Source organism: Lutjanus erythropterus, chromosome 4 (assembly GCF_056507025.1).
Source record: "Lutjanus erythropterus isolate fLutEry1 chromosome 4, fLutEry1.hap2, whole genome shotgun sequence".
NCBI lineage: Eukaryota > Metazoa > Chordata > Actinopteri > Lutjaniformes > Lutjanidae > Lutjanus > Lutjanus erythropterus.
In genome coordinates, this window is record NC_139320.1 from 45,829,174 (window position 1) to 45,853,405 (window position 24,232).

Consider the following 24,232-nt stretch of genomic DNA (forward strand, 5'->3'; position numbering starts at 1 on the left):
AAGTTCTAACCAAAACCCAACATGAGGGGTTATACCTAGAACCATCTGGATAAGGTGTCACCAAGAACCTCCTATGAGATGTTCTAAAAAGAAACCTATTTTGTGCAATAGGTCCATCCAAAACCCTCTCTGTGGGTTCTATTTAGAAACTTTCCACCTTTTAAGGGTTTTAACTCGAAGGATGGTTTACCCAGAACCTTTTATATTCCAAGGATTTTTTTTTTATCTAGAACCCACAAAGGGGTTGAACTGAGAACCTTTATACACTCAAAGGGTTTTATCTAGAACCTATTCACAGGCCTTTTCCACCAACATCGTGCCCTGTTCCAGTTCAAGCACCAAATTGTGAACTGCATTTCCACTTAAAATGAACTGGTTCAGAACCTGAAAAGTTGGTTCCTAGCTGGAACGAACAAACACAACAGATTTACGTGTCATATTCTACAGGTCGATGTGCATTGTGCAATGCCCTCTGTTGATGGCATCTCTAATTACAATGGTTCCACTCAAAAGTGGTGGAAATATGGAACCTGTTCAAGAACCAGAGCTAATTTGGTGGAGAATGGCTGAAATCAGGGAGTTCTACCGAGAATCTTTAGAGGTTTTATCTAGAACCCACCCAAGGGTTTCTATCGCGAGTGCCTTTATATTCCAAGGATTTTATCTAGAACCCACCCAGGGGTTCAACTGAGAACCTTTATACACTCAAAGAGTTTAATCTAGAACCCGCTCACAGGCCTTATCGACCAACATGGTACCCTGTTCCGGCTGAAGCACCAAATTGTTAACTGAACTGAACACCAAATAGTGAGCATTTCCACAAAAACGGAAGCGGTTCGGAACCTGAACAGTTGGGTCCCAGTAGGAACCAACAAGTAGCTTTTGGTAACCAAAGTGGGCGTGTCATATTCTACAGGTTGCTGTGCATCGTGCAACGCCCTCTGCTGATGATGTTTTTACCCTTTTATATTACGATCCTCAGGACCCTTGAAGTAAGAGTTCCTTAGGGATTTCATCCATCCTTGAAGAACTCTTTCTTCAAAAAAGGTTTCTTCAGACACAAATGGTTCTGGGTAGAACCTCACCTCTGAAGAAGAATTGTTTTGGAACCCTTATTTCTAAGAGTGCAGAAAGTGTTGAGGTTGGGGATGTAATTGAAGGAAAGGAGAGGAACACAGTGAGGGAGGAAGGATGGAATCAGTGGAGGCAGTGAGGGAGAAGGGAAATGGGTGGGAGCCCAGGACCGGTCAGATTAAACCCCAAACAAAAGACTTCTTATCTCCACATGAAATCCCAGTGGCATGACTACACACTCACTCACACACACCAGTGTCTTATATCCTGCAGCAGACTTGTGCGGCAGAAATGACTTCACAGTATTCGCTTAAATCCAGTTTTATAAATGATGAAATGAAATGGTGAAACAGCCCCTGATCTTTAGTCAGCAAAGGTGATTTCAGTAGACACCATTTGCACCATTCGCATTTGAAGACACCTTGTTTTTATACACTTGATACACTCTTTTTATCTGGTGGAATCAGATAAAACAAAAAAAAAAAAAAACGGGCCTTCCAGTTAAAAACACAATGCCAAGAATTACTCACTTATGAATCAATCAGCAACTCTGGTCTGTAAGCACATTCTTCGAGCTGAGGCTGCACCACATAGTAACTGTATGATTCATTTCCTGCCCCCAATGCAATTTCACCAGGAAATATGAACGTCCTGCTGTGTTTCACCCTTGTGTTGTGTAGCTCGTGGATGAAACAGAAGTTCTAGTCTCTGAATTCTCATGTCAGTCGCTTTGAATAAACTGAATAATACAGTCACAATAGTTCCGTTTTAGTTAGTTTCCAGAGTGAGTTTGCGCCTTTCATTTTAGTTTTTACTTAAAAATGTTTAATTTTAGCTCATTTTTCAGCAGCTTCAGTATTCATTTTAGTGTTTTTATTATAATAATATGGGGGGTATTTGTCAGGGGCAAGATTTGAGACATTCTGAACTGGAATTATAGCACAAACGCAACACTTTGTGAAAGCCCAGTCATATAGACATCCATGTCTCAATAAACATCTGCACCAATGCCTCCCCTCACTTTTCCTGTTGACAAATTTGACCAAATTCACACTTCTTGTATCTGTATATTTTTACTTAATTTTAATTTTAATTTTGTCTTGCAAGCACAAAATATTGTTTCGATTTAAATTAATAGTTTTTTTTGGTTACTTTTAGTTAATAAGATTGACAGGCACATCGAAGAAGTTCTGAAATCTTTGTAAACTGCATTTTTCCTCAGCATAAACCACATTTTTAATGATTTCTTCCCAGTGTAGCTGTCCAGTCAAAACAATGCCCCGGTATGCAGTGATTTGTTCAAAGTTTTCACATAAACTAAGCGATTAAATGTTCTTGTACGGATTGAGAAAATTCATCCTATCATCATGTTTTAGCCTGATAAAAAATTAAACAAAAAAAAACTGCCTTAAAAATTATTGATGTGCCAGTCCAATACTGGCAAAAAGAAATCACTGGATTGGACTGTAATTCAACATGATCCATTTGCCTAAACTATCAAGTAAACTTTGAGTCACATGCCATAAAGAGAGATGCGTCATCGCCAACACAGACGTCTCACGTGAACAGCAGCTAGAACGTGAGTGAGACCTGACAGCAGCACCGTCATCATGTCAGCTGTGTGGAGTCATTTTAAGCTTTAAGAAAACAGCAAAACAGCTGTGTGCAATTTATGCAATCATTTTGAATATTTGATTAGTACTGACCGATCAAAAATGCTGCAAAAAGTTAAAACTGTGTTTGAAAAAGCTTAGGTTAAAAGGAGATGTAGTATTGTACAGCCGAGTCATGTTGTAGGCTGCGCATTTCATCCTTCATGGGAGCAGAATATTTGTTTCAGTTTGACTATGATGGTTTTAGATTACTAGGTTGAGCAAAGTGAGACCATGCAAATATTTTATTAAGAGCTTAGACAATATCAGACTGGTATCAGCAAATACTCAAGATTGCAGTGTCTGAAGTTTTAATCTGTTAACAAGTAGATATTTTGTGGCTGATTACTAAAGCTTATATATGACTTATAAGACAGTTACAAAGTGCTTTACAGGGCAAACAGATGAAGAACAGAGGTTCAAGAACAAACTTTATCACTTCAGCTATGAACGTGGTCTGCAGACTACAGGAGATCTAACAGGGTGTGAGCGTCTCTATCTGTATGTTCTCTAAAGGCTTCTGGAAACTGTCCGACTTGACTGCAACTTTTTGTCACCGCCTCCTGCCGCGGCCGCCTGATCTCGTTTTCTTTCCAAGCGAAGCACAGTTCATCTCAAACAGGCCTAATGTAAAGTTAAGCCCGTTATCCCAAAAGCTCACTGTTCCAAAAATACTCACTCTGGATTAAGTGACTGCCAGACTCAAATAACATTTTGTTCAATTTAACAGTTATAAACATTTACTCCTAAAAGATCATTAATGATTTCTTACGACTCAGACACTTACTAGATTTCACCTTTAAGCAAATAAGTAAAATGACCTGACAAAGCTTAAAGCAAGTAGGACAGCAATTACTGTCCTCGTCATCCAGTTTCTGTGCTGCTTTTCAGGAAAACATCAGAAGCTTATCATCATTTAGTCTACAGCCCTGGTCTTAAGATATCAGCTTCAGAATGGTTCATTTCAGTGTTCATCTTTGCTTTTGAAACTGTAGATACAGTTAACCTCAGCGATATGGGGCCACTGATGCACAATGAAAACTGACAGTTCACTGGTTTCCTGTTTGCTTCCTTCCTTCCTGCACTTTTAAAACTCACAAATGTCTCAACATTGTTGCAAATATACAACACCCTGCATAAAATATACACAAGTAGGCAGGAAGTTCAAGAAAGCAAGCACGAATCCCGTAACTTCTGTATTGTTGCATCAGCACCTCGGTTCAAGGTTTCAGTGCAGATGTGTCAAACATGTCTGTTCAATTTTACCTGTAGACGATTAGGTGAAACCACAAGAAAAACAAGTTAACACAGTCAATAAAAAAAAAACAAACTTTATTTCCAGTACAAAAAAAGCAAAAAACCCAAATATATTAAACTTGATACAAGCATTAACAACTCAAAGTCCTCTATAAATACGTTAAAATAAATTAAAGAAATTAATTTACTAAAGATTATCACCTTTAACACTAAACGGGCATCAAACATGTTGATGAAAAGGCCACTTTAAATAGGCTAGTAACAGCACAGTGTCTGTTCTCCTAACCAACTATATCATAAACACACAAAACGGCCAAGTAAAATGTCTAGAAACACTAAGCATACATACCCTAAACCCTACAGAACGCTGGATCTAGCTTGGTAAGGCAACAGACCCGGGTGCACAGCTCACAGGCGTGCGACCAGGACACTACACATTCATAACAGTACAAAGCTGTAACGGGAAGAGTTAATACTGAATGAGAAGGAGAGGTGAAATGTAGTGAGCAGGGCAAGAGTCATACAAAAAATAACATGAATATTAGATATTTCTAATGTAACACCGATGCTGCCGCCTGTGGACAAGGGAGGAAAAGAAATCCCACTCCAGGGAATGTTTGTGTTTAAGATCATCTAAAGTAAAGATTAGCTAGCACCATAAACGTTTTTAGGAAACACTCACAAGACTTCATTAAAGGGACAGTTCAGTTTTTTCCTCTGACCTGTAGTGTTATTTATCCATCTGCACCAGACAAAAACAAAGTATGTTTGAAAACTCAACAAAAATGTCAATTTCTAGAACTTATGACCCGGTTACTCAGAGCGGTTTTACGTAAGAAAGACTTTCTTTCTAGTAGAAGGAAAGTAGTTCCAGTAGATTCTACCGCTCAAAGAAGTAGCTGAGTTGAGTCATAATTTCTGGAAAAGGTTATTTTTTGAATTGTTCCATTTTTTTAGTGCTTTGAGCACCACAAGCCGAGTGCCATCTAGTTACATTATATTCAAGAGAAGACCGATATTTTCAAAACTTTGCAACTCACGCAAAAACATTCTGGAATAAGAAATAGTAATAATAATACTACAGGTAAGGGGAAAAAATATATGTATTTTTTTATAATGGAGTGAACTGTCCCTTTAAACTTTACCTTTGCCCGAAGTGCCTTGTAACTCGAGCTGTGTTTGGATTTATACACAAAAGATACAGAATATGACAGCATCTCATTTAGGCTTTTTAAATCCATGTTTGACTTAATATTGATGGATTTTCTGTCAACACATAAAAGTCCATAAAATTCCAATAGATTTCCAAGATATGTCATGAACAAGAGATTTGACTAAGTACATCTGAGCAATTTTGGCTTTTTTCAAAATCCCCATTCCTCCTCCTGTAGGGCAGGTTAAATTTGGTCATTTGGCAATAAACTGGCAGCATTTTGTCAATAATGCATGAGACAAAAGAACATTTGTAGTAATCTTAACAGAGAACTCACACTAGCTTACTTGACTATAATAAAAAACAAAATAAAGACTCGTCACCCCTCGTCACATCTCTCCTAACAAACCAGCAAATCTCGTTTCAACACTGTAACATGACCTGTTCAATAACGCTACAGGCACTTGAGCTGTTTAAAAACTTAACATTCAGGTTTGAGGCCAGTGATCTAAACGTGACCTCAGATGTACAGTTATGATGAAAAAAACTATTTCTCCAGCTTATAAATACAACACTGCGTACAGTCAATGGAAAAAACACAACCGTTTCTAAACACGGGTCAGACTGTGTTTGTACCACCATAATCAAAACAGATGTCTTTGGCTTTGTCACATTCTTTTAGATCGCTTAGAAAAAGACTTGTAAAATGTAACAGAGGCCCTCCCCTTCCAGAAAAATACATGAGCGGTAGTCTGTGACAAGGGACAACTAATTTTCTGATCCTGTTTGAATTGTGCGACAAATTACACGCATTATGTTTGTAAATTAAAAGATAATTTTACAAGACGATAAATTCATTGTTTGACTTTGCTTTTTCTTTTACTTCCCGGGTGTCTGAAGGACCAGGAGACGAGAGATGTACTTCTCCGAGTGGTTTGACACAAAACTAAACAACAACAAACCTATGACAGATTGCAACAATCCTGACTTGCAAAATTACCTTTTAAAATGATAAATATCAGTTCAAACAGGTGGAAACAAATGATTCGTCTCCAACCATTGACTACCGATGTTCATGTTTTCCAAAATAGGGTCTGAGGGGGCACATGGGAACGGGAGGAGCCTCGCCTCTCTATATAAATGTGTGGTTGGACTCAACAACAGGCAGCCAATCACACTGTGATTACAATCTTTGTTAGAATTGCCATTGCAGCATACTATTGTGATAAAGCATCAAACGCTTCCTGCACTATTAAACTTCTCTCTTGATATGTTCGCTTCTGTTTTGGTGGCAACACACATTTCAGTTTCAGCTCACTGTGGCTTCCCTTACGCATACGCAGGTGACATTTTAACCACATAAATCTAACAGGCGAATCTCTCTGAGTCACATAGTCACAAAGTCTTTGTTTCCTTTGACGCCACACAGGTGCAAAGAATGTCGGAAGTCTCAGTCCGGTAGCTGTGTGCAGTAGGTGTGCATTTATAGGGGCCAAGTGTGTGTGTGCGTGCGCCTGAGTGTGGTTGTGTGTGTGTACTGCATTCAGAGTCTGTGTGTGATTATGTGAGAATGTGTATGTTCCAGGAATTTAAAGACAGAACCCAGTAGCATCCTCAGGAACAGACAGCTGACTGAACACCGCCAGACGTCTGCCGTTGGTTTCGCTGAGGCCGCCGCAGGATTCAGAGCCGCTGAGTGAGCTGGCGGAGCTGCTTCCGTCCTGGTCCTGGTCTGACAGAGAGGTGTAGGACAGGGATCGGGCACCAAGCGGAGCAGAAAATACCCCGGTGGCGCCGGGACTCTGCCTCAGGGAAGGGGAGGCGGTCGGAGACGGCCCGCATGGAGAGCAGCCAGAGTCTGGGGAAGGCAGGAAGGGAGAGCGGGGGTCTGCTGCAGTGGCCTGGCCCATCGGAGGCTGGTACTGGTGAGTGGGGGAGGCCTCGAAGGCAGAGTCCATCTCCTGGAAGGCGTGAGAGAGGAGGTCGGTGATGTCGGCGCAGGAAGGAGGAGAGGCCGAAGGAGCGCGTGTGAAGGAAGCAGGAGGAGGAGCAGTGAGAGCTGGCTGAAAGAGCTGCTGGGGTGCCGAGGGGAACCCAGAGAAGCTGAAGCTCTGTCGGACAAGTGGAGGTCTGTGCAAGCGGGAGCAGGAAGGTGGCGGCTGCTGGGTGATGCTGGAGGAGGAGGAAGAGGACGAGGAGGAACGAGAGAAGGAGTGCTTCTTTTCTTCCTCGCTGTTGTGGACAAAGTGGCAGCGCATCCCATACGGGCAGAAGCCGATGGTGTGGAACGTACGACATGGCTCAGTTTTGTATTTCGGGTGTCTGCTCAGATCCCGCAGTTCGTCTGCTCCGTGGGCAAACTGGCACTTGCCGCCGTACTTGCACAAACCGCTCTCAGTGTAAGATCGACACAGTTCAGTCTTATAGCGCGACGAGGAAGAGGAGACAGACGAGGTGGACGAGGAGGAGCTAGTGTTCAGTGCAGTGGTGCTGATGTCACTCTGGGAGTGCTTCATGTCGGTCCCAGGCCAGCCCAGGCTCGCTGATGTGGCGCTGCTGGTCTCTACCATGCTGACGGAGCGCTGGGCGAGGAAGCCCGACTTTCCCCATTGGCTGGAATTGGAGATCTGGGAGGGCAGAGGGCTTTCTGTCTGATGCCCCCACTGGCTGGAGGTCAGAAAGATGCTGTCTGAAGGATCGGAGGGGAGGCAGGAGAGAGACGAGAGGGAAAACGATGAGCTGCTCCGTGGCTGACCAACGTAACCTGGCGTTCTCATGGCCAAGCTGAGGGATGGCGGCGGTCTGCTTTGCTCCCTCAAGTCCAGATTCAATAACTGCTGTGAAAAGGACGACAACACAATATAAGCCCATACATTTTACAGCTAAAAATTACATGACAAACTTAAAATAAATCTTGTTTTTTCTTTGTATATCAGTGGTTGTAAATTTCTATATTCTGATGTCCGTTGACATTTAACATGGAAACTACTGAATGATTAAAGAACAGCTGGGCAATTGATGAACACTAACAAGGATGTTTATTTTCAGTTTCCACTCAACACTGCATGTTACATTTGGCAAATGCAAAGTATTTTTCCCCGTCTAGCCAGACAGCCATAGCAGGCATTGACTTACTTACTTATTATCCATCGTATTAACAGATTATTTTAATCAGCCTTCATAGAGGTTTATTTTCTATCTGTGAACTGTTAAACAAATACAATCAATATGGAAAGCATGTGACATTTTTTCATAATTTCATCATCATTAAAACTGTGGTTGATTACCAAGCCAAAGATAGCAAAAGCCCCTACGTGCAGGCGCAGCGTGGGTTTGTTTTGTATCAGTGAAAAACAGACATTGTAAAGACATTGAGGCCATTTCAAATCATTCAGTATAAAACTTGGTGAAAGAAATTAAGCAGGTTTCAGTGCTTTTTTTCAACATTTTCAGCATTTCAATAAAACTGCATTAATATTGATAACTATTATCAAATATTTCCTTTTGTGTAGTTAACTTGTCTTGTCAATTAATCAGCTATTTTGGTTTGAAACGAAATATTTTGGGGTTGTGGGCAAAATAAAACATTTGAGGACATCATCTTGGGCTTGGGGAAACACTGATTGATATTTTTCACCATTGTCTGACATTTTAGAGACCAAACAACTAACCGATTACTTGCAAAAATAACCGTTAGTTGCAGGCCTAATACAGACACTAAAAGTTAGTTATACAGAACTTCGGTTGGCAATGTGTCTAATGTGACTCTCCCACTTTTGTATCTCATGATCAGTCCATCTCAACTTTGTCTGACACAAATTTCCTCTCAGGGCCTAACAGGCACAGTTTGCCTTACAGCTACAAGCCAAAGATGAAAGTGAATCTGAAAGAATTCATTCTGAAGCAATATTCAAGGCAGAGTAACATGCTATGAGACTTGTTTCAGTAAACTTTTACTGAACTGTATTTGTAGAGGAGTGGTTTAAACTAGGGCAAGTATTTTTAGACTTATCTTTTCAACTAATTGATTCACAGTTGTTTATTTTGTCAGAAAATGGTGAATAATGTCAGTGTTTCCTAAAGTTTTGTTTTGTCCACAACTCAAAAATATTTAGTTTACTGTCAAAGAAGTAAAGAAACCAAAAACTATTCAAATTTAAGAAGCTGAAATCCAAGAATTTGGGCTTTTTTTCTTAAAAAAATGTATTCAAACCAATTATTCGATCATCAAAACATTTGGCTATTAATTTAATAATCAATTAATCATTGCAGCACTAGTTTAAACTAGGATGTACGGACTTAAAAGTCCAATTGCAGCACTGTTATTTATAGACTGGTCACAATAATATGCTAAATTGACAATAATCATTACATGGCAGTAATTTGAGATGTGGGACACAAATTATTTGGAAAAAGAAAAATGAAAAAGGGGAAAGTGTATTGTAGTGCTGCACAGATGCCCAGAACTACAAAACTTGTTCTCTAAATAACTTGTTTGTTTAGCACACAAAGTGTCACATCATCATGATTTTAACAATCATTTGAAGCAAAAACAATCATCCCCACTTATGAATCATCTACCGATACCAGTATAATATGCAGTCCTAATAAAAATCCACACTAACGACGCCAGAAAGGTTTATCCTGTCATCCTACACACACTTACATCTTCTATTGTAATAGAGATAAGCGAGGACAAGTTACAGTACGTTACTATGCGGCACATGTAGTAACTTACAGTAAAAGAAAAACAATACTACAGCTTATTTTTTAAGTTAACTTAGAAGCATCCAGTGAAACAACCACCTTTCAATGCTCCAAACGCAGCTTTAACATACAACTTAATAGTCAACTGGCAACTTTTAACTTGTAGTTTCAAGTATAAAAAATTAGCTCTGCTTATTTAAATTTACAGCTGTGTTTTGATTCAACTTGTTGGCGTCGTCTACCGTTAAATTAGTCCTTACATACATACAGCAGTTTGCTGTAAACTCTCTGTGACCGGTGAAGTTAGCTCGTTAGTAATGGGCCCGTGTTGCAATGAATTTTAACACCAACTCCAACAACTTTGGGACAAGTTAGCTTCTGGTCAACTTTCAGATCCAATAAAGCAGTCAAAAAGCTCGATAAATGTTTAACTGCAAACACAACACTGTTAAAAGAGGACAACAACGCTAGCCGCTAAAACGACCGTCAACAGATGAACAGAGCGAAGTTAGCAGCGGAGCTAGCCGAGCTAGCCAACTTTTCCTTCACTCTCCGCTCAACTTTCTCGGCGCTGTTCTTGTCCTTTTACCTTGCACATCATCTCTTCCAGGTCCGTAAACTGGCTGAGGGGGTACGATGGCATTGTGCTGACTTATCAAAAGCTTCGTCCGATCCCGTCTGCCCCGGCCCGCAGTGATAGACGTGGGCAGCTCGCTGGCATGAGTTAGTCAGAAGTTTCTGGTTGCGTATGTGGTGCTAAACAAGCCCGACAGTCCAGACCACGTGTGGGTTTAAAACCTAACAGTACTGTTAGCCACTCCCACGACTCTGTGGGGCAGACTGGGCTTTGCTGCTCAGCACTGCCGCCATTTTTTCCAACGGCCACTCGCGGTATTGCAGAGAAAATTCCCCACCATTGTAAAAGAGGCTTTGACAGGACACCTCGAACTGCAAATAATGTCAGTTATGACTCTTTCTGTGATGAATTTTTGATTCATGAAGTTTTTATATTTGTAAAATTTTCCTCCAGCCGAAAAAAACCCGCTATTTTAAAAATCTGTGACATCTCCACAATGTAAAGTCTATGGGCCAAGCAGGAACGTGGGCAAGGGGATAACAACTGCTGTGCGTATTCAGTGGGCCATATAACCAGGAAGTAACCCGGAAACAAGAAAACTTCTTTGGCTAATGCGTTAAGTGAGCAACTCTCACTGGATGCCATCTTTGCATTCACTATCTAGTTCATTAAAATACATCTCTGGGGAGCTCAAAGCAACAAAACTGTAGGCGCAGGGCTTGGCTTTTACCCTTTCAGGACTGTATCTCAAACAAAGCTAAGGAAGTACATGATAAAATCTTACATAAAATATGCCTTGTTATATGTTTTATTGCTAAGTTTACAGACACTGATGTTTCATCATTGAAATCTTGTCTTTTGATATAATTCTTACTAGAGTATAGCGACAGAGTTAGCACTGTGCACCAAACATTTCCTAACATCCAATTTTCTTTCTGGTGTATATAAAACTTTACAATACTTGTTGGCCCTTTGTACATGAGGTGTTTACTGGAAAGTGTACTTTAGCCAAACAACATTTGCCATTGCTTTAATATACTTTTTTCTGCATGGTAAGTGAATAAATTGAATAACAGTTAATGAACTTAGTAACACAAGCTAACAAAGGTACATGAACTTTGTCAAACACCTGTATCTTTTGAGACTGCAGCAAAATCATGACCATAAAACCTGCTTATATTAAAGTTTACAAGGATTTATTAACAGAATATGGCAGAAATGGAAACAATTTTCAGAAGTGTGTTTTTGTTGATGTATAATCACCTGAAAATAAGAATTGTGTTTATATTATGGTAGAGTGAGTCGGTGAAGAGGCCATGGGTCTATACTATGACACCAGACCCAAAGATGGCACATATCTAGTCCAATGGGAAATGCTCACCTGACGCATACGTCAAAAGTTTTCTAGCTCTCGGGTTCACTTTCTGGATATGCAGCCCACTGAATATGTGCAGTAGCGTTTTCCCCCTTGCCCTCAAGTTCTTGATTGGCCCATAGACTTTATATTGTGATGACATCACAGTTTTTTTTTTGGCCATAGGAAAGTTTTATAAATAGAAATAGAAAAGACTGAGGTGTTGTGTTAACAGCTTTTACAGATGTCTCTTTTGTAATGGTGGCTTATGGGGGAAAATGCTTTTTGGGCTGTAGGGGAATTTTTTTGCTGCAATATTGGGAGTGGCCTCTGGGATCTGGGATATGATCTAGGTTCATATATTACATCTGATGAAACACTTTAATTCTTATTTTTAGGTTATTATTCACTGATAAAAACATATTTATGACTATTATATTCCTTTTATACCATATTCTGTTTATTTAACACATTGGACCTTTAACTTTGCTAACACAGGCTAAGAAAGGTGAGCTTAGCTCTGACAAACATACAGTATGTGTTAAGGGATGTAGAGTTTTTGACTTTGCTACAAAATAATGACCATAAAACCTGTTAAATTAGTTGTTATGTACACATAATTCTGTCATCCTGTGGTCTTAGCTAAGGCTAATGCTAAATGTACTTCCACTGCGTTGCTGAGAACTGCAGACCTTGTCACTAAGAAGTCTGATATTGATGTGTACCAAGCTGAAATAGTATCATCATTTCTATCAGAATAATTAGAGCTAGTACAATTTCCTCTTTCAACGATAATCTTGGTAACTTGTGATAATGTCTGCTGGCTCAGGGCAGATATTTACACAACTCCTTGTTGGGTTAAAGCTAGAGCATAATGACTGTGTTTAGTTACATGGCTTTTATCTGAGGGGATGGAGGAGGTGCCACTGATAGTACTTAAAACAAACTAAAGAAAAGTTCTAAAACAAATGTCACAAGAAATAGAGAGCAGACAAACACTCACAAGAAAAGGCAACCACAAGGACAAAAAGGAGCACTGTCAGAAAACAGGACTGAACACATGGGTAGCAAAGACAGCGTGGAGACAGCCTAACCCTATGAGACAGACAAGGAGGAGTCTTTCATTCATTTCAAAGGTAGAAGTGTGAAAAATTCCACTGCAGAGCCATGAGAATATTTGACAGTCCCACTCACACACACACACACACACACACTGGGTTGTCCCTCTATCTTTGCAAGAACTGGAAATGTTGAGTTTTAATTTTTATTTCCCTAAAACTACACCACAACCTGACTTATACCCCATAAAGTGGCCTCTGTCATTAAAAGCCCAGACATAAGACATTTGGTCCCTAACAAAGATAGAGTTTCAAGAGCCACACAGCCACACACAGGTCTGCCAGGAGTGACGCTGTCACACCTCTGGGGTTGTAAAAAGGTTTGCGACATCGTAGCCTGACGAGTTGGCAAACAGTTGGCTGCAACTACAGGGAAACAGTTTTCAGTTGGTTCTGTACAGTTCAGTGCTTCTCGTGGTCGGATATATGGGTTTGATTCCCACTGGGGCAGGAGAGTATAACAAAAGCAACATGTAGCTTCAATTAAAGATGACAATATTCACTTTTTGTCTTTCTGAAAGCTATTGAAATGCATTAAAGGGGCAGTTCACCCCCAAATAAAAAAATACATATTTTCCCCCTGGCCTGTAGTGCTTTTTATCCTTCTAGATCTTTTTGGTGAGTTGCAGACTTTTGGAGATATCTTTATAATAGAAAGTACATGAAACTGCTAACAACAAGGTCTGTGGATTGACTAACCAGGTCATGATTTCTGTGAAGAGACATTGCTGTTGAATTGTGCCCTTTACTCACATTATATTGGAGAGAAGGCAGACATCTCTATGGCTGATATCTCCAACACTCTGCTACTCACACCAAAAAACCCCTAGGTGGATAAACAGAGCTACAGTCCAGGAGAAAAATGTGTATTTTTGATTATGGGATGGACTGTCCCTTTAAAGTTCATTAATAAAGTTAGTTCGTTTCTTTCTCTCTCCATCTGTTTTTGTTCATTAAATATAACAGAAAAGTTGTCTGTACAACCCTCACAAGAGCTCGCAACAACATGTCAGAACCTGGTCAAAAAGGTGTACATGTATGAAAGTTTTGAAATGCTGAGCCCCCACTCTGAGAAAAGTTCTTGAAACCGGCTCTGAGCCGCTTTAGAAAGATGAGTTCAGCTGAGAACAAAGCCTGCCAAAAAGCTTTGTTTTGGTCCAGCCAAGTGGTCACCATTAAGAGTGTGTGTGTTTGTGCTGAGGGTCTCAAACCCCCTCCTCCCATCCCCTGGGTACTGTGATGATGTAATGTTACAGGTCCACTCTACGCAGCCTCAGTCAGCCCTGTTTGTTGTGTGACTTGTGTGATGTGTATGTGATGCTGAATTTGTGCCCCCAGGTTCTTCGTTGCATGCCTCTTTTCTGCGCTGTCACTCTGTGTGGCTACTATCAAAACTGCCATAAATTTATCTTTGGCATTTATTTCTTAGGTCTGTGTCTGAAATGAGCACCTCAATTTTATAATGTTAAGTTTAGATGCAGTATCATCCAAATCTATCAGATTGAGTTGAGATCCAATTAAGATGGGCTGCAGTTCTCTCCTGACATCAGAATGCATCCAAAATGCATCTTGAGTGACCTTTTGTTATCAGATTTTACTCTATCATTCACATTTAATTTCATCATTGGGGAACTGACCACATCTGAAGAAAAATGACACATTTATCCACTGAGCACCGCTGTGGCTTCTTCTTTTCTCCTTGATATGCATTTAAATTGTGTTCTCCTTAGTTCAGTCAACAGGTTTTTGTGTTTTGTTGCACATGCACACTAATGTTGGCTTTTTCAGTGCAGTCAGGAATGCATTGGTGCTCCAACTGCACTAAGTGGAGGGATTTTGAGGCATTTTGCCCTTAAAGGAGAAATCTACAACATATTTACTGTAATAAGTCATAAAATGATGAGCTGATATGTCATCAGAAAACAAGCTAATTTGAAATACTCTCTACTCTGACAACAGCGCTACAGCTGTGGAGTCCTCCTTTGAAATTTCCATTCTGGGCTGGATTGGCTGTTACTGTTTGCCTGTTTCACGTTAAATTGAGTTGAAATTAATGCAGAATGTTCGCCAAATGAATAAGCATCTGTTTTTGGGTCATAAGAAATCATTAATAATCTTTTAGAAGGAGTACAAGTTTATAACAGTTAAATTGAGCAATATGGTAATGGAGTCTGGCAGGCAATGACAGTCTCACTGAACTCAGAGTTTAATTTGTGTTTTGAACATAACCACTGTGAATCTGTGAATCAATATAGAAATAATGTTTTATTTCTCTGACACAGAGAACACAAACCAAAGGAAACTTCTTGGTGTCACTATTTTAAGTCATAACCTGCAAACCAGACACAGACATCATAGATATTTGCACGGAATAAATAAAACAAGGAGACAACTGAGGAAGTATCATTATTTGGTGCATGAACTCCACCTGGATAGCGCCCGTTTTCAGAGACTGACATTGGGTCGGGTTTCTCCAAAAGCTGACTCTGCTTCAGCTTTTCAACTGCTGCATTTTTCCCAGAATCCCCTGTGGTCCTTACCATTGCAGCCTAAGCGCAGTACCCTCTTTCAAAAGTGTTTTTACTGCAATGCCTGATTCTGTCTGAATGAGGCCTTAACTAGGCCATCATAATGCCTCACATATGTGGACAAATTTCCAGACTACTATCAAATGCTGTCTGAGGCCACATCCACACCTCTACGTTTTTGTTTTAAAAATGCACAAGATTTGCTACATTTCTAGCTAGTATCCCGGTGTTTTAAGACAGTTAAAACAGAAAAGTTTGGAAACGTTGTTGCCCATTTAAGGTTTGTGTTTGTTTTTTCAGTCTGGATGTGTTGAGAGGGAGATTTTTAGAAACAATGATATAGACGCCAACGTGCACCTCCTGACTGGGTCATTCATTCATTAAACCATTACTCTTATAGATGCTGGGTGGCTGGCTGTTGGTTGATCACTTCTGTTTTATTGGCCTTTTATTTACTTATAGGTTCAATGCTCGTTTAAAAGTTGATGTCTCCAGATGCTTCAGCAGGCAGGGAGCATTATATAACGTTACCGCTGCTGGTGAGTTACTTAGAAAAGAGACGTTCATCCATTCTGTGCTGAAGGTGAACAAGTGGCCAACAACTGACCTACAGTTCGGCATCACTCCTGGACTTCCTGGGTCTGATTCTGGTAGTTTAGAGCTGCTGGCAGCCGCTGTAACATAGTTAGAGGAGCTAACGACTACTAACCAAGTTAGCATGCTAGTTGTAATACCTGAGTAATGAGGAAGGACTCCAGATAACAGAACAGAAATGCAGAAATGCATTTGGTCTATACTGACAAGATGTTTCAGTCATAAACATGAGTATGTGTTAACCTGACTTGTTTTTAAACACCAATATGTGAATGTTTGCTATTATATGTTGGCTGCTAGCTTTGGTTAGCCAGACATTGTAAACACAATGATGGAAAATAAAGACAAAAACACAATGGTCATGTGCTCTATGTCTTCAGGTGGGTCAATATGGATGGAGATTATTCCTGAAATGGTGCCAAAACACATGTCTGGACAGAGATTGTTTCCATACTACTTAAAATGGTATTTTAAAATGAAAACAAGATGTTTTTATTAAAACATTGTCAATGACATTTTGTTCTTTGTCTTTCTTTTCCATCATTATATTTACAATGTCCGTTTCTGTCTAAAGATGGCTGCTAAACACAATAACAGCAGGCTAACTAAAGCTAGCAGCAAACCGTAGCCACAGTAAGAGCAGGACAACCAAAGCTAGCAGCTAACTGTAGTCACACATTTATTACTTAAACAACTTGTTTTCTGGAGTCTTTCCACATCACCATTTTTGCAGATATCTATCTAATTTTTATGCTAACTTTGTAAATATTCGTTAGCCGTGTCATGGTGTTCCTACAGTGGCTGTCAGTGGCTCAAAACTGCCAGAATCAGATTCATTAAGTCTGTGATTAATGTCACACTGTAGGTTGGTTGTGTGTCAGTTGTTCACCTTCACCAAAGAACAGATCAACGTCTCATTTCTTAGTGAAACATCAGTAATGGTAATGATGCTCACTGGCTGCCATGGCCATTGACTCGGCGGACAGCAAAGTCCAGCGTGAGGTAACCGAGACTCAGATTAAAAGGCAGATGAAGATCAGTTACGAACTAGTCGTTCAGAGACATGAACTTTTAGAGCTTTAAAACAAAATAAAAGAGAATAAAACTGAAGCGATCAAGCGACAGACAGCCTCATGGTGTCTGTAAACCTGTGGTGATGAATCAGCAAATTACACGTAGTGCTGAGTTTTGGTTGTCCTGAAAAGTGGACACTAGGTGGACACGTAGCAGAACTAAATGTGGATGTATCCTGAACGGCCGCGTTCACTCCTGTATTTACCTGATCATATGACCCATGGTGGATAAAAAGCCAAGTGCGAACAAGGCCTAATTATATTGTGACTGACCCTTGGGTGCTAACCCAGACGCAAGACATTGCCCTAATTAGTCCCTCGTCTTAAGAAGTTGTTTGTTTGTTAGCCTCAGATGAAGACCACCACTGCGAACAACAATCCATTAGCAAGATGTCAACAACTTGGGTGCCTTGAGGTAAGCAGGCTCTCCTGTTAATTTGGTTAAGTAAACAAGAGTAATCTATAAACAAGCTATTTGGTCGGCAAGTGGAGTTTACTTCTATAAACAAATCCCTTTTGGGTGAGGTGGGGATTACTGCGAGGAGGGGGGGGGGGGGGGGGGGGGGGGGTCCTGAAGGAAAGGGGGAGGGGAGAAGGGAGGAGAAAGGTGGAGAGAGATTTGAAAGAGAGTTCTTGCTACTTGTTGAGTCCAGCTGGGCTAGAGGGCCTTTGGAGCACAATGAGCTCAATGAGCTGCAGAACCAACTAACAAACTAATGGCCCGCCCTCTGCGACTCTACCCCCCCATACACACACACACACACACACACACACACACGGTGGAAATAACAGAGGGTGGTGAATGGGTGGGATAGAGGGGCTTGTTAGGGAGGAAAGGGATGGGGGTGAGGAGAGGGATGAAGGGGCAGGATTAGGGGCTATTTAGAAGAAACAGGGGAAATGAGAGGGAGAGGGAGGAAGGAATCAGTGGAAGGAGATTCAGTTTCGTTAAGACTGGATCTGCAACAAGGTTTATCCTCAGATTTTGGATTAATTCAACCAGATGCACAATGATGTGTCATGGGACACATTCCAGCGCTTTGTCACATCATCACCCAGTAGTGAAATAATTAGTTCAAGTCATTAGGAAAGCATTTGCTGATTCAACATCTGTTTGATATTACAGAGGTGATATGTCACTGTGGAGTTGCCAAGGACGAGCAGCTGTAGGGTGCCGCTGTTGTACACCTGATCCAATAAGATGCTGATCAAGAAATGGCATGAAACAATGAAGTAATTTACAATAAAAATGAAAAGATTTTTGTTAGACGTATTTGACAGAACCCTTGATGAACTAACACAGTAAAGGGGTAATTTGGGTTATCTGATGTGGGGTGTTATGAAGTACTTATCAACAGGCATACCATCAGTTTGGAGAACGTGCACTATTATAGAAGTCAGTAGCGATCTCTCCAAACCAACCAAACTCCATAAGCAAAATTAATAATTTTACCTCACACTGGTCACTGGTCTTCCACTACCTTGACCTGTCGGTTTCTGTCACTGTGTGACTTTGGTGTTTTAAAATGATAGTTTGGATTAACCAAAGTCACACAATAACATAAACAAACTAACAGATCTCAGCAAAGGTGAGCCAGCAACTCCTGCGTTCTGTGAGGTAAAATGATTGATTTCGTCTAGGGGGTTTGGTTGATTAGGAAAGTGCTTAGATAATTGTGGTTTGCTATCAAAAAAGGCTGTCTGACAGCGCAGAAAAGTGGTGAAAATATTCTAAATATAGTGTACACTTAAACTGATATACATTTTTTTAGGGGGACCTTTTTTAAGTGGCTAAAATACCTCTTGTTGTTGACCCCATCCACAGCAGTTCATTGCTTAGCTTCTGTGCTGGCACTCCTCTCTGCTTCTCCAAACGTGGGCCACCATCTACTGTAGCTAATACACTGACTATGGATAAGTAGCTCATATAACCCCACAACACAAAACCCAAACTATCCCTTTAGCAGGAAGAGTGAGAATGATGTTTGAGGATATAGGAAAAGAAGAGAGGGGTACGGAGACAGGAGAGGAGAGCTAGCTAATCCATATCACAACATCGTCAATAGTGAAACAGTTGCATTGCAGCACTATTTGTTGTGGGATGGGGGGATGGGGGGGGGGGTGCATTACAGAGAATGAGACACACACACACACACACACACACACACACACACACACACTGTTGCACACTCAGTCTATTGAAATGCTCATGATTAGTGAAGTCATTCCTCCACAGCCCCACACAGGCTTCTTCAGATAAGAGGCCACTATTACCAGTGACATATTAAAGAGAGGGGAGGAGGGGTCTGTAGACCTGATGAACATCTGCTCCTCTTTTCCTCCCTTTTCTTCAACTCTCCCTCCCCCTCTCTCCTCACCACCTTCCTTCTTTCACCAAGTACCCCCTACCCCATTCACTTGTGTGTATGTGTGCATTTGTGTGTGTTTGAGCTTACAGAGAGAGTTTGGGATTTAGGAAGAGAGTTTCCCTGACAGTAAAATTTTTAGCAAAGCTACAGTTTTATTGTGTGATGTTACCAGTACTAACACCAACTAACATTAACTACATTTTCTTCCAATCTTAGTGTCTATTTTGTGATTCTGTTAGAGGTGGCAACAGTACATACATTCTTTACTCAAGTAGAAGTACTGATACTCTGGATCTGGTAAAAGCACAAGTGCTGTTCTTTAATCAAGTAAAAGTGAAAAAGCTCTGAAAGGATGAAAGTCAAAAGTTGCCCTCTGAAGGTCATTTCTACCAGCTGGCTCTGTACAAAGCTAACTGTGCCTCACCATGTCTCCACAGTTGGGTCTCTCTGTCTGTTTTGTCTTGTTACGTCATTGTTTTTATGTTCTTTTACATGTTTTATCTTGTTTGTTACTTTTGTTGTTTGCTACTTTTATGCCATTTTCACCTTGTTATGTATCATTACCTCATGTTTGACTTTTTACATCTTTTACTTCATCTTCGCCTTGTTATGCATAGTTACATCATTTTTGCCTTGTTATTTTAGTTTTTGTTATGACTTTTATGTAATTTTTGGTTTGTTATGTATTGTTACATTGTTTTGTCTTGTTAGGTCCTTTTCATCTTACGTTTCTTAAGTCTTCTTTCATGCTAAACCTTTACATTGTTTTCATGTTGTTGTATGTTTTTCTTAATTTCATTTCCATCTTGTTTTCATCATGACCTGTTTTACTTTGTTTTCATCTTGCATTAAAATGAATGTATCAAGCCTGTTTTGACAATGTAAGGAGTAGAAAGTACTGAAGTACTGAAGTTAAATGTTGTCAGAAAAAGAAAAACTTTAGTAAAGTACAGAGAAATCCGTAGTTTATTCAAGGTTTATACCTTGAATAAAGTACGGATTTCTCTGTGCTTGACCCTTGTTGGAAATATTTGTGATAATGTAACACACAACTTGACAAAATATATCACATCATATCATATTTAGCATTTTAAATGCAGAAATATTGCATATTATACCTTTAAAGTAGTTATGCAGAATGGCCCTTTTCAGATGTATCATCATCAGTGGACTACAATGACAAATGCATTAATGTGTACATCACTTGAATGTTGCAACTGGTAAAATAGGCACTAAACACTATATACTTCTGGGTAGCTTAATCCATTATAATATATCATAATTTATAAAAGAATTAGAGTTAGAACTAAAATATCTAATAAATAAAGTAGAGTAAAAACTACAACAGACACAAAATAATAAAGTTGCATAAAATGGAAATACTCAAGTAAAGGTACCTCAAAATTGTACATTAGTGCAGTACTTGAGTAAATGTACTTAGTTACTTTCTAGCACTGCACAGAAGACAAGAAAGACTATTAAGTAAGTGAAGCACTTTATATCAAAGCATTAACATAAAGGCATAGCAGCTACCTCATGAATAGACATGATAACCAGAGTGACTACGCTGGAATGTTCAGTTATGCATAAATACATAACAACTATGACTCTCTCACTCTCCTCTCTGCTCCATGCACACACACACACACACACACACACACATGCACACACACACACACACACACACACACACACACACACACACACACACACACACACATGCACACACACACACACACACACAAACAAACCCCTCCCACACACACACACAACCACATACACCCAGAAACGCTGCACAGTAGGGTTCTACTCACAGGCCAAAGGTCATAACCTAACCTTTGACCTCTAACATCACTCCCCTCCCTCTCCTCCTCTCCTGCCCACTGGAATTCACTCCTGTGGATTCAATTAGAAAGGCAGAGAGCAGGAGAGTGAGAGAAGGAGGGCGTAGAAGGTTTAAAAACAAGATAACAGTGACAAATGTCTGCAGAGGGTCTATGGCTTGGAAAAAGAGACAGTGATTCAGAGTGAGAAGGAGATGGGGAGAGTTAAGACATTAGTTCCTTTAACCCATTTGTTTTGGGGGGAATGTGGCAAAAAGGAGTCTGTTGTGTACAACGCACACATGGCTTTTCTATATGGCCAAAAGTGTGTGGACACTGATCCCAATTTTTCTGCTCTGAGGCAGTTTTTCATGGTTTAGGCCCTTAATTCCAGTTGAAGGCAACCTTAAGAATACAACATACAATACAGTCATCAGTGGAGGAAAGAGTACTGTTACATTACTAAAACATTACTCAATTACAAGTACAACTACTGCTGATAGAAATACTTCAGTAAAAGTACAAAGTATTATGAACAAAAACTAGTCAGAGTAAATGAAAAGGTGAAAGGTATGGATATTAATTCAAATTATGATTTTAAAAGTAGACTAAGTAGATTACATAATGTAATGCATACTTAAGTACAAGTTAAAGTACAGACTTGAAAATCTGCTCATAAAAGTACAAGTACATCCCCAAAAAACTACTTAATTACAGTAATTTGAGTATTTGAAATTAGTTACTTCCACCCCTATTGGGTTGTCATTATTAAAAAATTGGTCTCTAGAAAAAAAAAATGTTTGGATGCAGAAAAAGTTTTCTGAGAATGGAAACTTAACTGAAACTTAACTGGCCTTTACAGAGTCTTGACTCCATACCCATTAATTATCTTAGGGATGAATTGGAACTGCAAGTCAGACTTTATTGTCCAACATTAGAGCCTTCCCATACCGTGAAGGCTGTTATAATAGCATATTAATGCCCATAGTTTGGGAATGAGATTCTCAACAATTAAATATGGGTGTAAAATATTCAGATATTCATTTAGTGACTGAGTGACCACATTGTAGTGTAATTTATACTAAAGCCATAGAAAAGAGCTAGGCTGACTGTGCAGTTGGCCGTGCTCATTGCAAATTACTCTTTTATATTTGCAACCTCAGTTAAAAAGTTTCTCTAGAAGTTTGTGTTCAGCTCATATTGGCAGAGACAGAGGAGGAACTGAATATTTACATCCTGTATGATCACAGTGGGATGCTGCTGCTGTTTTCTGCATTCTATTGCCCTCCACTGGATTTAAGTGGTATTGCAAATCAGCACTTTATTAGTTCTGTTGTCATCCACTTCATACACCGAGTTCAGATTGTAAAATACAAATTATATTGGTGCCCAAAATGTGTCTAATAATCAGGAAATGGCTACTGTGTTGACTCACACACACAACACTGTTAATCTATGTTATAAAGTGGTTCAACTCCACTTTGAGAAGAGTAATGAAAGAAATCAAGGAAAGAAAAAAGCAATAACATAAACAGATATGTATTTTAAAGGGATTTTTTTGGAGTGGAGTTGTATGAAGTGCTTAACCTAACCAAACTCCATAGGCATTTTACTTTGCAGAATATGGGAATTGCTGTTCTACTGCTGCCTTGATCTGTTCATTTGTTTGTATTATTGTGTGACTTTGGTGTTTTAAAAGAATAAATCAAATCCACCAAAATCACACAATAGCACAAACAAAGTACCAGACCGAGGCAGCGGTAGACCAGCAACTCCCATGATCTGTGATTTTGGCTATGGAGTTTGGTTGGTTTGGAGAAAGCGATATTTGGCTTATTTAACATAGTCTCCCATCAGAAAAGGCCGTCTGATGATAAAGTAAAGCAAGGAAAATATTCTAGATATAGTGTATGCTTAAACTGATGCTGATGTATTTTTTAAGTGGACCTTTTTTGTAGTGCTAAAATACCTTTTGTTGCTGACCTGACCGTGATTTGCCAAATGGAAAAGTTTAATCTCATATTATAATTGTGGTTGATGTATATATGTAAAGGGGTTATGCTAACACAATCTACTCATTAGAATGAATTTTATGAAAAATACATGTATATTAAACTCCATTCTACCATTTATAATTCTTCTGTATGTGTGCTCCACCAGCAGGGGGAGCTGTTGTACCATTTCCATGTTAGTTTGTTTGACTTTACTGAGTGGATGAGATTCATTTAGCTAATTCAGTTTCTGTATAAAGAAATGACAAACACCATCTGCACCTTAGGCTGCATATGTGTATTTTTTATTTTTTTTTTTTCGTGTCTGTGCATGCTGCTATACACATGAAACAAGTGCAAATTTTGGAGGAAAAGGCCAGGGCAGGGAGCCAGAGCTGCTGAACGAACACAGACACTGGTAGGCAGGGGAATTTACACAACCTTGGTCCCTGGACGCGAGCCACACAACAGTGTGTGCGTGTTAAGCAACAGTTCCTGGAGATCCTCCTGAACCCAAAACAAACAGCCAAATCTTTGTTCTAATAACACAGACATGGTTTATCACTCTGTGTCGTGTGTTTGTCAGCCTCATGTGTGACCAGGAGGAACCGCAAAGCCTCAAATATGTATTTCATTCAGGAAACAGGAAAGAATATACATAAATATATATATATATATAAATATACACACAAGAGATGTGATCGGAGATTTCCATTGAAACATGATCTCTCTCAAGCTCCAGTTTTACAGTCTGTGATCAGATTGAAGCAACAGCTGTGATTCATGAGAAATTCATTTTAATGAGAGGGAAAATGGAGTCTTGATGTTTTAAATCAATAGCAGGAACATGCTGAGCCAGACAGAGAGAACAGGAGAGCAGAGAGGTGAGAAACGTAGAACAGAGACAGGCTCCTGGAAAAGTGTCCTGATGTTTTGGGTGTTTTAAAATTTAAAAAAGACAA

The 24,232-nt window shown here is 39.8% G+C and overlaps 1 protein-coding gene across 2 annotated transcripts; it reads right to left on the bottom strand.

Annotated features, from left to right (window-relative positions):
• Window positions 1–6,118: 6,118 nt before the first annotated feature.
• LOC146329213 (mRNA decay activator protein ZFP36) lies at window positions 6,119–10,608 on the bottom strand. 2 transcript variants are annotated; one of them, XM_084718147.1, is made up of 2 exons: window positions 10,433–10,608; window positions 6,119–7,970 (listed from the first exon to the last, which is right to left on the bottom strand). In XM_084718147.1, exons 1-2 carry the CDS (start codon window positions 10,484–10,486, stop codon window positions 6,726–6,728), a joined length of 1,299 nt encoding a protein of 432 aa, XP_084574273.1. In that variant the 5' UTR covers window positions 10,487–10,608; the 3' UTR covers window positions 6,119–6,725. The 2 variants fall into 2 exon arrangements, with proteins under 2 accessions (XP_084574273.1, XP_084574272.1); XM_084718146.1 differs by having other exon boundaries at window positions 6,119–7,973.
• Between the last annotated feature and the right edge of the window lie 13,624 nt (window positions 10,609–24,232).

Bases quoted from the DNA above. Each gene is read 5' to 3' on its own strand.
- LOC146329213 (XM_084718146.1), bottom strand. From the start codon at position 10,486: ATGCCATCGTACCCCCTCAGCCAGTTTACGGACCTGGAAGAGATGATG. The intron at 7,974-10,432 runs GTAAAAGGACAA...TCCTTTTCACAG, and splicing joins TGGAAGAGATGATGTGCAAG to CAGTTATTGAATCTGGACTT.